This window comes from Daphnia carinata, chromosome 2, assembly GCF_022539665.2.
Source record: "Daphnia carinata strain CSIRO-1 chromosome 2, CSIRO_AGI_Dcar_HiC_V3, whole genome shotgun sequence".
NCBI classification, from domain to species: domain Eukaryota; kingdom Metazoa; phylum Arthropoda; class Branchiopoda; order Diplostraca; family Daphniidae; genus Daphnia; species Daphnia carinata.
The window spans coordinates 346,878-359,779 of record NC_081332.1 but is presented as its reverse complement, the minus strand read 5'-3'; the positions used below and the strand labels follow the sequence as shown (position 1 = coordinate 359,779).

Genomic DNA, 12,902 nt, shown 5'->3' with positions numbered 1-12,902 from the left:
AGAATAGTAGTCGCTTCAGTGGCAGGTTGTATTAACAAGTAGAAGTATTAAGCGTTAGTAACAGTTTAACAAACTAAGCTTTTTAGATTGTTTTGTTTGCTTTTCGTTTCTTTCATTCTTTTATTCTGCGTTTGGGATTTTTTTCAACTTATCAATATGGCAAACGATGACAAAAAAAAATACTGCATGACCTTCGTGATTCCGCATAGCTCCTCAGTTGTCACTATACCCCTTCGTTCCGAAAGTAACGGCAGCTTTTCGTTTCAATGCTAACTCGGATTTTTTGCCACAAAAGTTTTTTTTTCTTACCAGAGGTTGCATGTTATCGCATTCGTTAAACGTCGCACCACATACGGGGCGAATGATAATTTTTTTTTTTTGTGTTTGTTTTTTTGTTGGGGTTTTGTTTTTGTTTTTTATTATTATTTATTATTTATTACTTATTACATATTGCTTGTGTTTTTCTTTTGCTTTTGTGCTTACTTTTAACAATGGTCGTAAGATGGCGTTGGCTGACTATCCAGTCTGTTTTTAATTTGTTCGGCTATTCCTTCTAGTTTTCGTCACTAGGAGGCCGACAGACTTGGCATTGCAGGAGCAAAGTTTTGCTGAAGTGGCGTTAGAAGCAGAAGTAAGTGCATGTTGGTCAGCATATTAAAGCCAGTTTTGTGTGTGCGTGAAACTCGTGTTGAATTTTGAATGTTTTATCTGCAATGTCAATTTGGAACTTGATTGGATAAGTCGGATACGTGCATTTAAAAAAAAAATGAGTTGGGGAATCGAACTTTGGGTAAGTTCTTTCCTATTTTTCAACAAGAATCATAAAGCGTAACACACCCCTGTTCACAGTAGCCTTGTGTTAACGAGACGACCCATCCCTAGCTTGCAGCGTTTGAATTCGACCATTTTTAAGTTTTAAAACAAACAAACACTACAAGATCCAAATTTATGATTATTGTTTTTTTTTTGCTCGTTTATTTGGAGATTATTGGAGAAGTGACCAGTGTGAATATTGTTTATCAAAGCTTCAATAGGAGAGTTTGGTTGTACACCCACTCAGTTGAGTTCTTGTAAATCTGTCAGACTATGGCGTAATCAAACTCCTCAACTAAGGCTCACTGTCATTTGGTTGCAAACCTTTTCCTTGTTACCTAATACTTCTGCAATTTCAGGGCGCCGGAAGTCTAAAAGTGATATGATAAGTAAGCATAGTTTGGGAATTTAGTGCAATGAAATGTTTAGGTACTTTATTTTTCAGAATCAACAACCAAGCAGCTCATGAACAAGGAATGGATGTTTCGTATTAAACTTCCGACAGGATATTACCGAGGTTCTTCATAGTCAGACGATTCCAGCGTACGTCTAGCATTAAATTTCCTCTCGACCGATCCCAAGACTGTGTTAAAATTTCCCATTCCATCTTCTTTTCGACAGTTCGTCAGCAGAGAAAAGAACTAGCTATATTTGCTCTTAGCTATAAGCTATATTTGAGTCCTTGCGTACGCAATTGTGAGACGGCATTAGTGGGGACAGTGATACACAAGACTCCACAGACACCGAAAAGCTGTCACAATATTTATTTAGACCAAGTCGTCACTTCGTGTTCACTTCGACGCTGTACCAAGCCTAACTGTTATAGCTTATAAATATCAAAATATCACTGTGTTTTACGGGATTGGATTCGAAAATGGCTTGATCGTCACTTAGAATGGGAACTGCGTTAAGGTGGAGCCCGTGCTGGAATGCGCCTTGCTGTTAGTTAGCCGATTTATTTCCTTTCTTGCCGGTACCAGCTCCTTGTTTAAATTCACTCCAAAAGTATGTTGTTGTTATTCACCTTCCGAATTGCATGGATACCCGCGCTTGTCGTTGGCATTTGTTTGCCGGCCTACAACCATAGTTTCTTAATCTTCTTCGGCGTCTTTTTTACATTTCTTTCACTTGGCTCGTTGTGTTCTAAATCTGTTCGAGGGGGCGTTTGTTGCAGCAGCCAAAAGATTGTGACGTCTTCGGCTCGAGTCATGTGATCTGAGAGCTGCTGAACGATCCTCGCGTCCACTGAGGACGAAAGGTTCCAATTTTATCTCTGGCAAAGTTTCCGTGACTTATTTTACATCTTCATCCAGCGGCTTGGATCAGCGTTGGCCTTTTCCCCTAACGTCGTTGAAGTTGATAGAACTTCTTCCCGTCCTCGTCTTTATGGCCGATGATAACGCCGTTTTGTGTTAAGCAGTTTTATCTTATACGTGTCACGTTTTACTGTTGATTGGATCGGTGCACCGAGAGATAACGGCTTCATACGTGCATTTTCCCTTATGACCTTAATAGGACCAATACGACAACGTAGCTGCCCACACCCAAAAGGGCATCGACTTTCTTGAACGCTATGGGAACTTTATACGAGATCGGTGTGCGATCGAATCCGAGTACGCCGGCAAATTGAGGTGATTAGTTTCAGAGTTTGAATAGCAAATTTGTGTATTCGGTTTAACGTTGATGTTTTATCCAGGCGGCTGGTAAAGTCGTATATGCCGAAGAAAAAGGAAGAAGAAGAATACCAGTAAGTGGGAATTTTTTTTTCTTTTTTCTAAAACAAACGTAATGTGCCTAGGGCGTGCCTCTAGCTGTTTTTGTTGTTGGTGACGCCTCCAGCAAAAACGCTCACGATATTCCAGATCATTCGAATTGGTTTCCGAGAAGGAAAGGCCTAGAATCTGTTATGTGAAGTACAATTTCTTTGTTTATTATACTTGATGGTTTTTCGCCATCCTCCGCACCCTGTTTCGGGTGCCGTAGCCAACCTTTCACGGCGAGCACTGCGAACATCGACGTGCAGGGTCGTGTTTGTGTTTGGTTGTCGTGTAATGTCTAGCGTACTTCCGCTATCTTTGTTTCAGGATGACCAATCTTGTCGAATGTTGAGAGCTAAAGAACAGAAAGAAAAAGAAGAAGAAAGATCCGCCTCAGAATATCAAAATGGTTTGACCCACTAAACTCGAATGGTTCGCCGTTATTTTTTCCTTTTTTTTTTTAAGAGGGCAAACATGCTGACCTTGCCGCTTTTCCCCAATCTCTGAAATGGGGCTAGCGGACCTAGCGAATTCTTCACCTGGCATATAATGCTGTGCCCGCTATGAGCCCTCCCACCCCTTGCTAGGACTATCGATTTTTTTTTCTTCTTCCTTTTTCTTTTTCGTTAACGGGGGTGTAACTAGTAATGACGCTGACTCATCGTGGGATGACGTCACCCCACTGAGGAGCCTACCCCACTTGTCCGATAGCGATCCAGCCAAACGTTGCTTCCCCCCTTTCCACTAACCTTTAGGAGGTTACAAAAATAATGCCATCATTCTTGTTAAACCATGTCTCATGATTACAGTTGTTCGTTTGGGTATCTTGATCGCGTAGCATTCCTTCCACCTCGGCTCATTACTCAAATACTTCTTTCTCTGGGGGGGGGGAATAAATGCGACTAGATAAGAAGACAAGAAAGACAAGTATTAAACGAGAATTGATCATGTGCATGTCATATAACGGTTCAGTCGGCTGTCGACAAGATCATCGTGTTTGTTGGTGTAAGATGAGTGGGGCTAAACTTGGTGGCCTGTTCCGGTCGCAACCCGAACGTTTTTTTAGCCTGAGATAGTGAGGCAGCTGAAGTACCGAAGCTCTACTCCACTCTAGCGTGGGTACGACCGATTTTGGTGAACGTTCAGCGAATCGTGCAATCCGAAACGGTAGAAAATGAAACAAACCATCTCCGCTTGGCCGACAGGTTCCGTCTGTTCTGCACCGACGTTACGCTCCTCAACCATTGCCATCGACTACAGTAACATATCAATAATACCTGTTTAATTTGTTTGGATTTGAGACTTTTCCAGTGAAACGCGACCTGTTGTTGTAACTGTAAATTGTATTATATCAGTTTTTTTTTTTTTCCCTTCAACTTTAAGTGCGCAACTCTTGGAGGCCCTTGCTGTTTTGGCAAATTGGGAAGGAGCAAAGGGAAAGAAACAATGACGATTTTACGCACTTGGAAGGGAGAGCCTTTGTGACTGTAAATGTTTTACCTGGCATTCGCCTCCTTTTTTCCTTACTGGGCTTGAGTTAGTGTTGGTTTAAAAATAACAGTTGACCTTTCACTTGGGCTTTCATATAGGTCGCCACTAACTAGCTCAGAATGAACGACAATCGACTGGAAGATAGATTTTTTAAAATGCTAATAAGATTCGCTTTACGTTCGGATTTCTATTTTTATACTGCGCCGCATTAAGGGTAGATACTCTACGGGGCAATCTTGTTAAGGAAAGACGAAACCTCTGATTTTCCGTCACTGTCTCGCAGGCGAATGGCTAAGTCACGCACTGAAAGCGGGCTATGTCGTGCAGCTCAACGACCCCTTCCATCTAGCGTTTTACTCATAATGGCGTTTCTTCACGTTATACTGTTGAATCTGATTGGCAATTCGTGCCCTTTTTTTCTGCACTATCTCTGTTCTTAACGGAAGTTGTCACTGAAAATCTAATCATGCTCGCTGACATCCTAAGGTCTTGACTCTCTCCACTTCAGTTGTCGGCCAAGATAATGAGAATAAGGCATGGAAACCATTTGCTGGTGTGTCATCCATTCAGGCTGTCCATAGGTGACAAATCCAAAGCCCAGATAATTAGCCTTTAACGACGGCACGACGATAGCCTTTTATCGTCAAGCTGATAGTCGATTTCTGGGGAATGCTTCAACAATATTTGGAGTATTTTATTAGGTTGAAAGAGAACAAAAAAAAATAGCTGTTTGGCCTGAAATATGGCCGTGTGACGTTGAATATAGCATCTCTTTTTTTTCCTTCCCTTTTAATTTTAATGAACTCGGACGCGGGCGTGCGCTCGCAAGAAAAGCCTGGGAATGGGTTTCTTCCGTCTGCTTATCGCTCTCGCTCGTTTGCTTTCTTTCTTCTGCTGCGTCGTTTAAACAATTTTTTTTATATATTTATTTGTTTATTTATTTATTTTCCTTGCATCTTTCTCTTAACCATTGCACCGTATCCATAGTACTCTTAATAGGTTCCCATGCGGCGCACCGACATCCCGAGCGCCTGTGGCCAACCAACTGTGCGTTCCCCACAGCTCTCCACTGTTCTCTTCGCCGTGTTGAATTTAACGTGCGGTATGGGAGATCTCATTTTTTGTTTTGTCTTTTCATTTTCAACAGATTTTCGTGCCAGAAAGCGTTCCGCGACGTCCTGACCGAAGTCAATGATCAAGCTGGCCAGCATGAAGTGGTCGCCGAGAACCTAACGTCAGCCGTCACCAAGGAAATTGTGGCTCTCGTAAAAGACTTGAAAGAAGAACGTAAAAAGGTACTTGTCACACCTTTATTTCTTTGTAATTACCTCGTTAACAAGTTTTTGCAACAGTCGCAAAACCTGTTGAAAAGAGCAGTGTTTTGTTACATTCCTGGAGTTCAGGCAAAAAAAGGAGATTTCGAGTTATTTTCCCTTTTTCATAACGTAGTTTTTTTGGTTGGTAGAAAAGGAAATGGCAACAACGGAATTCGTAGGTTTCTTCCCACCATAGTTAACGCATACACCCACAGTTCGAGACAGTACACACATTGGGCTTCAAGGACGCGTTGCCTTCGAAAGTTGAGATAATCATCGGGCAGTTTAAAGGCATTGTCATGTTTTTGAATGGTGATCCAACCTCAGTACGGGCGTGCACGTCCCATTCAATCTACTTCTCTGCGCGGTTGTAGCCATAGTTCTTTGGGCTCCAGATAGCGTAAAACAAAGAAAATAAATTTACATCAAACAGATTATATTATGGGTCCATGGCTTCAGCTTGTGTTGCAAAACAAAAAAGAATCTGAATAACATCAGACGTGCTGTAGTCGCTTGCGGGCGTGTCACACTTTCAAAAAAACGGGATTTCAACCTTGGCATCTCCTAGTTACTTTCCATCTCTTTGGAGTTTGGACCAAGTTCTTATTCTGCTTTCTCCCGATAGTCTCTGGGTGGGCTCGGTCCCATTTATAGTAATATAACGTATAGGTGTGTGACGTTTCTTGCATTTACAGGCTCTACAAGAAGGCGCTAAATTACAGTCGTCGTTGAGCCAGCAACTGTCGGCTCTGGATCGGGCACAGAAGAATTATGAAAAGGCTTTCCGGGAAGCAGAGCGGGCAGAAGACGCGTACCGCAAAGCCGACGCGGATCTGAACCTCTCTAGAGCTGACGTGGAGAAGCAGCGCATTAACTCGTCCATCAAAAGTCACCAGTGCGATGACAACAAAAACGAGTACGCTAAGCAGCTGCAGAAAACCAACGAGCTTCAGACATGTCACTACCAGGTGCGTGGGAAACGGGTGTTTTCTTTCTTTCTTTTTTTTCCTCTCCCACCCTCCTCCCCCTTGTTTTTTTTATTTATTTTATTTATTTTTTGAGTTTCTATCGAGAACCAAAATGAGAAACGTCGTACCGTTTTCGGCGAAGCTTGTTCAGATTATCCGCCAATAAGGTTTTGGGACCTCTCTCTCTCTCTCTCTCTCTCTCTCTCCCTCTCTCTCTCTCTCCCTCTCTCTCCCTCTCTCTCTCTCTCCCAACCTGGTTCCACACGGCAATATCGTTGTGATGCAATCATTATTTATCTTAATGCAACAATGCCTTATTTTGGCTGGGAAAAAGTTAACCAACAGATGTTGCATTACCATCCGTGCGGCTTGCATAGTGGTAAAAAGGCGGACGAAGCCTTTTGATGTGTTTTCCCTGCTGCATTTCTAATTTATAGCTTTTGATCATTTTAAATGATGGTTGTGCTTTTGTTCCAACTAGACGGCCCTGCCAGGTGTGTTCCATACCCTACAGGAGTTGGACGATAAAAGAATCAAACAAATTGAGAATTTTATCCGGAAGGGCGTCGATATAGAACGAAGTGTCTTTCCCATAATTAACAAATGTTTGGACGGAATCATTCGAGCAGCCGACAGTGTCGACCCAGAAAAAGTAACTTTATTGTTATTTGATACGTTAATTCGTTATGAAGTGGAATAGAACGTGATTTTTTTTTTCTCTCCCTGTTTTAAGGACTCGCGGTTGGTGATTGAACGGTACAAGTCTGGTTTCTCGCCACCGGAAGATGTTCCCTTTGAAGACCTGAGCAATATGCGAAGTGGCAGCGTCGGCTCGGACTCGTCCAGCAATGGCGGCGGCGTGGGCAGTGGCGCCATTCATTCCACCATTAGCCTTACCTCGAGCGGTATCCTCAAGTCCGAGACGAAAAGCGGCACGTTGACCGCTATGAAACTTAAAAAACGGGCCGGCATCTTTAGCATATTCAACGCTGGCAAGGTAACGTTTCGAATGCACAAAAACATCTTCCTTAACGAAACAGGATAGAATGGCGTGACTAACAGTGGATTCGTTGACCAACATTTCGTGAAAAAAAATGCCTATTTTTCAACCAATCCATTATCATTTTCAACTCATTTTTTGTTCGTTTTCGTTTTTTTTTTTTTTTTTTTTTTTTTTTTTTCTGATTCCATCTCACCCTTATTTGTTATAATTTCTTTTCTCGTTCTGCAAATGCGGATGCCGAGTGTGGAGACTTATTTTTTTCTGATTCCATCTCACCCTTGTTTTGTTATTGTTTCTTTTCTCGTTCTGCAAAAAAATGGATGCCGAGCGTGGAGACGCTACCATCCGTAGTATTGTAGCACGCCACACTCTCAAGTGCACTAATCAATTATCGTAAGTATTGATTCGAAACTTTTTTTTTACGTTTTGCCTCCTCCCCCCAGCTTGCGCTTCCGTTCCCATTTCTCCGCAATGATTAATTGATTCAATCGAAGAGGAAAAAAAAAAACTTTGCTGTCAGCATGCACTCATCCTCGTCCATTTTCCCAGCACGTTTTCTCCCTCATCCACCATCCGCTTTTGTCACCAATGTCTTTTGAATTAATGAGTCTTGTAAGATTTTCATCTTGCAAAATAACTGCTGAGTATAAAATAGGATGGCACGCTCCGTCAGCGCTTGGCTGCTTCAAATGAATTGCGATTATTTGTTGGCACATTTTTTTTATTTTTTATTTTTTGTTTACTTTCTCTATTCCAGTCGTCTCTCATCGCCTTGGTCGAACCCAAGGAGGATTTTAGTGATTTGGCACCGAACCAGCGACGCAAGAAGTTGCAACAGCGGCTGGACGAGATCAACACGCGTTTACTGCAGGAGACGGCGACGCGCGACGGACTCATGAAAATGAAGGGCGTCTACGAACAAAACCGCGCCTTAGGCGACCCGCTTTCCATTGAGGGCCAACTGACAGAGAGTGGACAGAGGTATTTCAACCCCAACGATTTATTTGATTGTCAGTTGGCGCTCGTAACTTAGGAGACACTGCTAGCTTCGTCTCCGTTTCGATTTGGCATTTCGTAAGAAGTAGTATGAAGCCCCTGGCGGTTGTCTCTTGCTAAAATGAAGAACAGATTTCATGAACGAACGTATGCCATACGTAACACGTTATGGTTGGACTTGTGGCCGAAATCAGATGATGGTAACGATTTCAAATGGATTTGCCTGTGAAAACGGCAAATTTCACGTTTCTTCATCCTTTATATTGTACCACACTGAAACAAGCGCCACGGCCCGCTATCCTGAAAATCATATATGGATCACCCGTTATCTCTTCGTTCGAACATGAATTTCCCTACAACGAAACCTGTCATCGCTGGCTTGACTGACAACAATGAAGCGGGGGCTTTGCATCGTTTGTCCTTCTTCTTCATCTTCTTAGACTTTGAAATGAACTTTATTCTAAGGGGATTCCAGTTTGTCATTGTCTTGAGCAGAAACACAAACTAGATTTTGTTTATTTATTTTCCATTTTTGTTGATTTTTCTTTTTTTTTTTTTTTATCCAGGTTGGATAAACTACGGTTAGAACTTCACAAGTTCCAAGGGTACCTGGATGAAGCCGAAGGCCGAGTAGCGTCCCAAACAATAAACGCGCCTGCTGTCCGAACGTCTTCGGCCATGGGCATGAATGGCAGTAGTGGAGGACTAGGACTGAGGAAATTGGTGGGATCTAAAGGATCGAACAACGCCCTGACCCAGCACGGCGGCTCCGACGAATCCCTTAGCCGGAGCGCGTCCGATTCGAGCGTTTCCAATCCTAACAATAAACCTTCTCTACCTGGAACGCCGCAACCTACCCACGGGTAAACACTTATTAGAGTTAACATTGTTAACAAAGATGAAGCTGTTGGAAGAAAATATAAATTACTTTTTCAATAGGTCGTCCCATAGTCCGGAAAGCGGAGTCGGCTCACACGCCTCACATACTAGCTTCCCCGATTCAGAGGTGGAAAGGCTTTACGCTAACGCTGAGGCGGAGATTGACGCTGAAGAGGACGATACGCTCAACGGGAGCGAAGTGTACGAAAGCGAACTACTGCCAGTTTTGGGTACCTGCCGAGCACTTTACGCATTTGAAGGTTAGTAGCCACTTTTTCATTCGGAAACAATGTAAAATACTCTACGGCTTTTCCATCATTTCAATGTCAACCCTTCCTTCCTTTTTTTTTTTTTTTTTTTTTCTATTCAATCATAATCCTTCTGCATGTTTACTTTCGGGATAGCGCTGGTGATGGGCTTTATCTGATGATAACTTTTATAATCTTTGAACCACAATGGTGATGATGTCACAAACATCTCATGTCACTCTGAAATTGGCCTTCACGCCACCGCTTCCATTTCGAAACAAAATTTGCTGCGCAAAAACCTTTATGCAACTTAAAAGTTTTTTTTTTTGTTTTTGTTTTTGTCTTTCTTCTATTTGTTTGTTTCACTGGTAGCCCAAAGCGAAGGCTCCATCCCCCTGCACGAAGGCGAAGAGCTGTTCGTCATCGAAGTCGACCAAGGAGACGGCTGGACAAGAGTTCGGCGGAATTCCGGCTTTGAGGAAGGCTTTGTTCCCACCTCCTATATTCAGTGTACGCTGTATAATAATTGCTAGTTCACCCACCAACACTTGCCCCATCCGCGTCTTCAATTATTTATTGGCTATTAAAAAGAGAGAGAGAGAGAGAGAGCGAGAGAGAGAGAGAGAGAAAAAAGGGTCCTGTTCGTATCAAATCGATGTGAAGGAAATCTGTGAAGTTTGATCATTCCGTCAGTGCGTGGCGGTCATTGGTGACAAATCAACAATGGAGTTTTAAATCGTAACAAAAAAATTTTTTCATGGCCTTCTTACTTTACTGAAATTCCACAAATAATTTGTAACGTTCTCGCTTTTCATAGGGGTTATTTAATTTCTGTAATAATTTTTTTTTCCATCAAATTCAAAATTCTTTGTTTGGGGATTTTTTCTTCTTCTTGATTTTCATTCAGTAAAGATAAGTTATAGTCGTTTTGGCGTGCAATCGCTTCTTTTTATTTTTATTTTTTGTATCGCTATGTTTTGTCCGTTCGCTCTCGTCGCCCAAAAATTCGGTCATTGCTTAATGCGAACAATTGACTTTGACCCGTTACATTACAATTCTGAATTTTTTTTTTTTTCTTACCGTGAAAATAATTCTTTTTTAAGGGTTCGTGCGCTGCCTTTGTGTGTGTTGACATTTTGCTGCCTTTCAATTTACACCTCTTTTTTTCTGTTTTATAGTCCCACATATTCTTTTGAGTTTAGAAAAACGAGTGACGTCGAAATTCATGTACAGTGTACTGTTTGTGGGCCACCGAGACGTGGGTGTAACAGGCCGTTGAGTAAACAAAAATATGTCCGTTACAGGACAGCCTCATTTGTCGGCGAAGAGGTTTTTTTATTCGATGGAAAGATAACAATTCCTTTTGGCGACAAGAGAAATGGTGAAGAAATTCCACGCCGAATGCTAATGTCAGTGTATTATGCGTTCAGTGAAAATTGACAGTGATTCGTGCACTGCTTTGTGTTTGTGTAAGTACTCTTCAGTTTTTAATGCCTCGTTTTTTTTCTGTTTTTTTTATTATTTTTTTTTATCTCCTGTTTTTCTTTTTTCTGTTTTCTTGTAATTTTTTTTTTCTTGATTTTGGCGTCCAAGGAAGGTCTACATTTGTCATTTAATTCGTATATGCTCAATGCGACGCAAGTCTCGGTCGGGAATAAACGTGTCTGCTTCCCTTTAATGATGGGTACTGGAACTGCATGAAAAAGAAATTATTATTTGTGTGGTGAAAAATCATCTTTATAATTTCTCTCTTTTTTTTTCTATTTAGTTAGACGTGGCATTGTTCTCCTAACTAGCACACTAGAGTTTTCTTAGACACCAGTTTTTCTTTAATTTTCAGGATGAACGGTGACATTTCTCGATGACGAACCGTCGACCTTGAGTAAAAAAAAAAGGGGGAAAATGGTACATATATTTAATTACCAGCGTTGAACTTGTGATTTATCGATGCAAGATAAGGTCTCCAAATCAAAGGCCAAATGTTCCTCGCAAATGAGTGGTCGTGGAATGGCCGTCTCGCAGAAGAAAAACCTACGGCAGTCGCTAGGATGAGGGAGCAGACGTTTCGTAATGTCCAGTGATGACGAGAAGGGTTCCTCATCCCGAGAGGGGCAAACCACTGGTGACGCTATAAGAACAGAAGCATAAAGTGCATAATTTAAATTGAACTATAAACTTTTAAAATCCAAGGTTAATCAGTAGATTGAATAGCGACTTCCGATGACGCACAGTGTAGATTGCTACATTAACAGGTTATATGAGAACGCAGAGTTAACGCAAAACTGTTCCGTTAACTTCCAGAATCAAGTATAAATATGCAAAATTCAGTGAAAAGAAAGTATGAAGTTAGCTGACAATTTGCAATACTTACGTTCAAGAACGCATGAGGAAGTGTCGGCCAAATCAGCATAATCACAAACACCTCTTGAGCGATCGAAAAGCAACATTTCGGGACATGTGATTAACGTCTGGCGCCCATCTAGACACTAGATCGATAAAGAGCACTGTTTGATCGATAATGGTAGAACGATGGAAATCTACTTTAAATACTTGATAATATTTATCGCATTGCCTAGGATCTTCGTGAGGGAAAAGTCCGGTCTTCTTTAGGCATTGGTTCTTTTTAATCGATTCCTCTATATTTCCAGGGTGAAATCGAATCGAATTTTAGCTTAACAAATAATAAAGCAACCCTTTTAAAACGATTATCTTACGAAGTAAAGGTCGACCACCACAGTCTGCACCGTTTATCAGAATGCAATTCTGAATTGGAAAATGGAACACTGTACCATCCGGACAACTATTGGCAAGAAAACATGAATCATTGGCTGAACTGTTGTGGACTGACCAAATAACTTACAGCTGCGGTATGGCCACACCTATCGAATTTACAAAAATGGTAATCAATTTTTAAAAAATCAATCACGCACTGCAAAAGTGTACGCTAATATAAAACTCACCGTTATCGCAGATGTAATATTTATCACACTGTAAAATAAGAACGATGAAACGAACTGGAGACATTGAAGATAAGGATACATGAATGACAATGTGAGACGTATATTTACCTGGTTCTTGTCAGCGATTTTGTATGGTCGTGGACTGACGTAAACAAGTAATTACAGGTATTAACTATTAACTTTGATAGGTAAATGAAAAAATACGTAATCCAAAAGTATACCGTATGACGCATTCGACTAAGCCTGGCACGAGCTTCCATAAATCTTGTGAAATTACGTTACGTTATAGATTACATTCGGCGGCTAAATTCTGACAGCATTTCATACCTCGATGAAGTTGAGATGATGAAACCCTTGAGAGGCATAGGACGGCCCCTCCGAGTAACAACAGATGAAGCGTTCTCTGCATGTTGAGCTAATTTTGGTAGCTACCACTTTCTGACCAAGCAAGGGGATTGAATGGATTTGTGA

General features: G+C 41.5%; 2 protein-coding genes across 3 annotated transcripts; one reads left to right on the top strand and one right to left on the bottom strand.

The window, feature by feature from the left end:
* The first annotated feature begins 585 nt into the window (after window positions 1–585).
* LOC130687845 (formin-binding protein 1-like) lies at window positions 586–10,080 on the top strand. 2 transcript variants are annotated; one of them, XM_059494174.1, is made up of 11 exons: window positions 586–790; window positions 2,329–2,444; window positions 2,510–2,560; window positions 5,209–5,356; window positions 6,073–6,345; window positions 6,827–6,997; window positions 7,079–7,342; window positions 8,136–8,329; window positions 8,911–9,207; window positions 9,284–9,483; window positions 9,844–10,080. In XM_059494174.1, exons 1-11 carry the CDS (start codon window positions 767–769, stop codon window positions 10,002–10,004), a joined length of 1,899 nt encoding a protein of 632 aa, XP_059350157.1. In that variant the 5' UTR covers window positions 586–766; the 3' UTR covers window positions 10,005–10,080. The 2 variants fall into 2 exon arrangements, with proteins under 2 accessions (XP_059350157.1, XP_057366986.1); XM_057511003.2 differs by having other exon boundaries at window positions 8,106–8,329.
* Window positions 10,081–10,870: 790 nt separating this feature from the next.
* Window positions 10,871–12,887, bottom strand: LOC130687844 (protein obstructor-E-like). The gene is made up of 11 exons (XM_059494175.1): window positions 12,759–12,887; window positions 12,653–12,695; window positions 12,540–12,573; window positions 12,432–12,459; window positions 12,332–12,350; window positions 12,186–12,271; window positions 12,022–12,107; window positions 11,843–11,957; window positions 11,395–11,599; window positions 11,075–11,164; window positions 10,871–10,947 (listed from the first exon to the last, which is right to left on the bottom strand). Exons 1-10 carry the CDS (start codon window positions 12,838–12,840, stop codon window positions 11,146–11,148), a joined length of 717 nt encoding a protein of 238 aa, XP_059350158.1. The 5' UTR covers window positions 12,841–12,887; the 3' UTR covers window positions 10,871–10,947; window positions 11,075–11,145.
* Window positions 12,888–12,902: the final 15 nt, after the last annotated feature.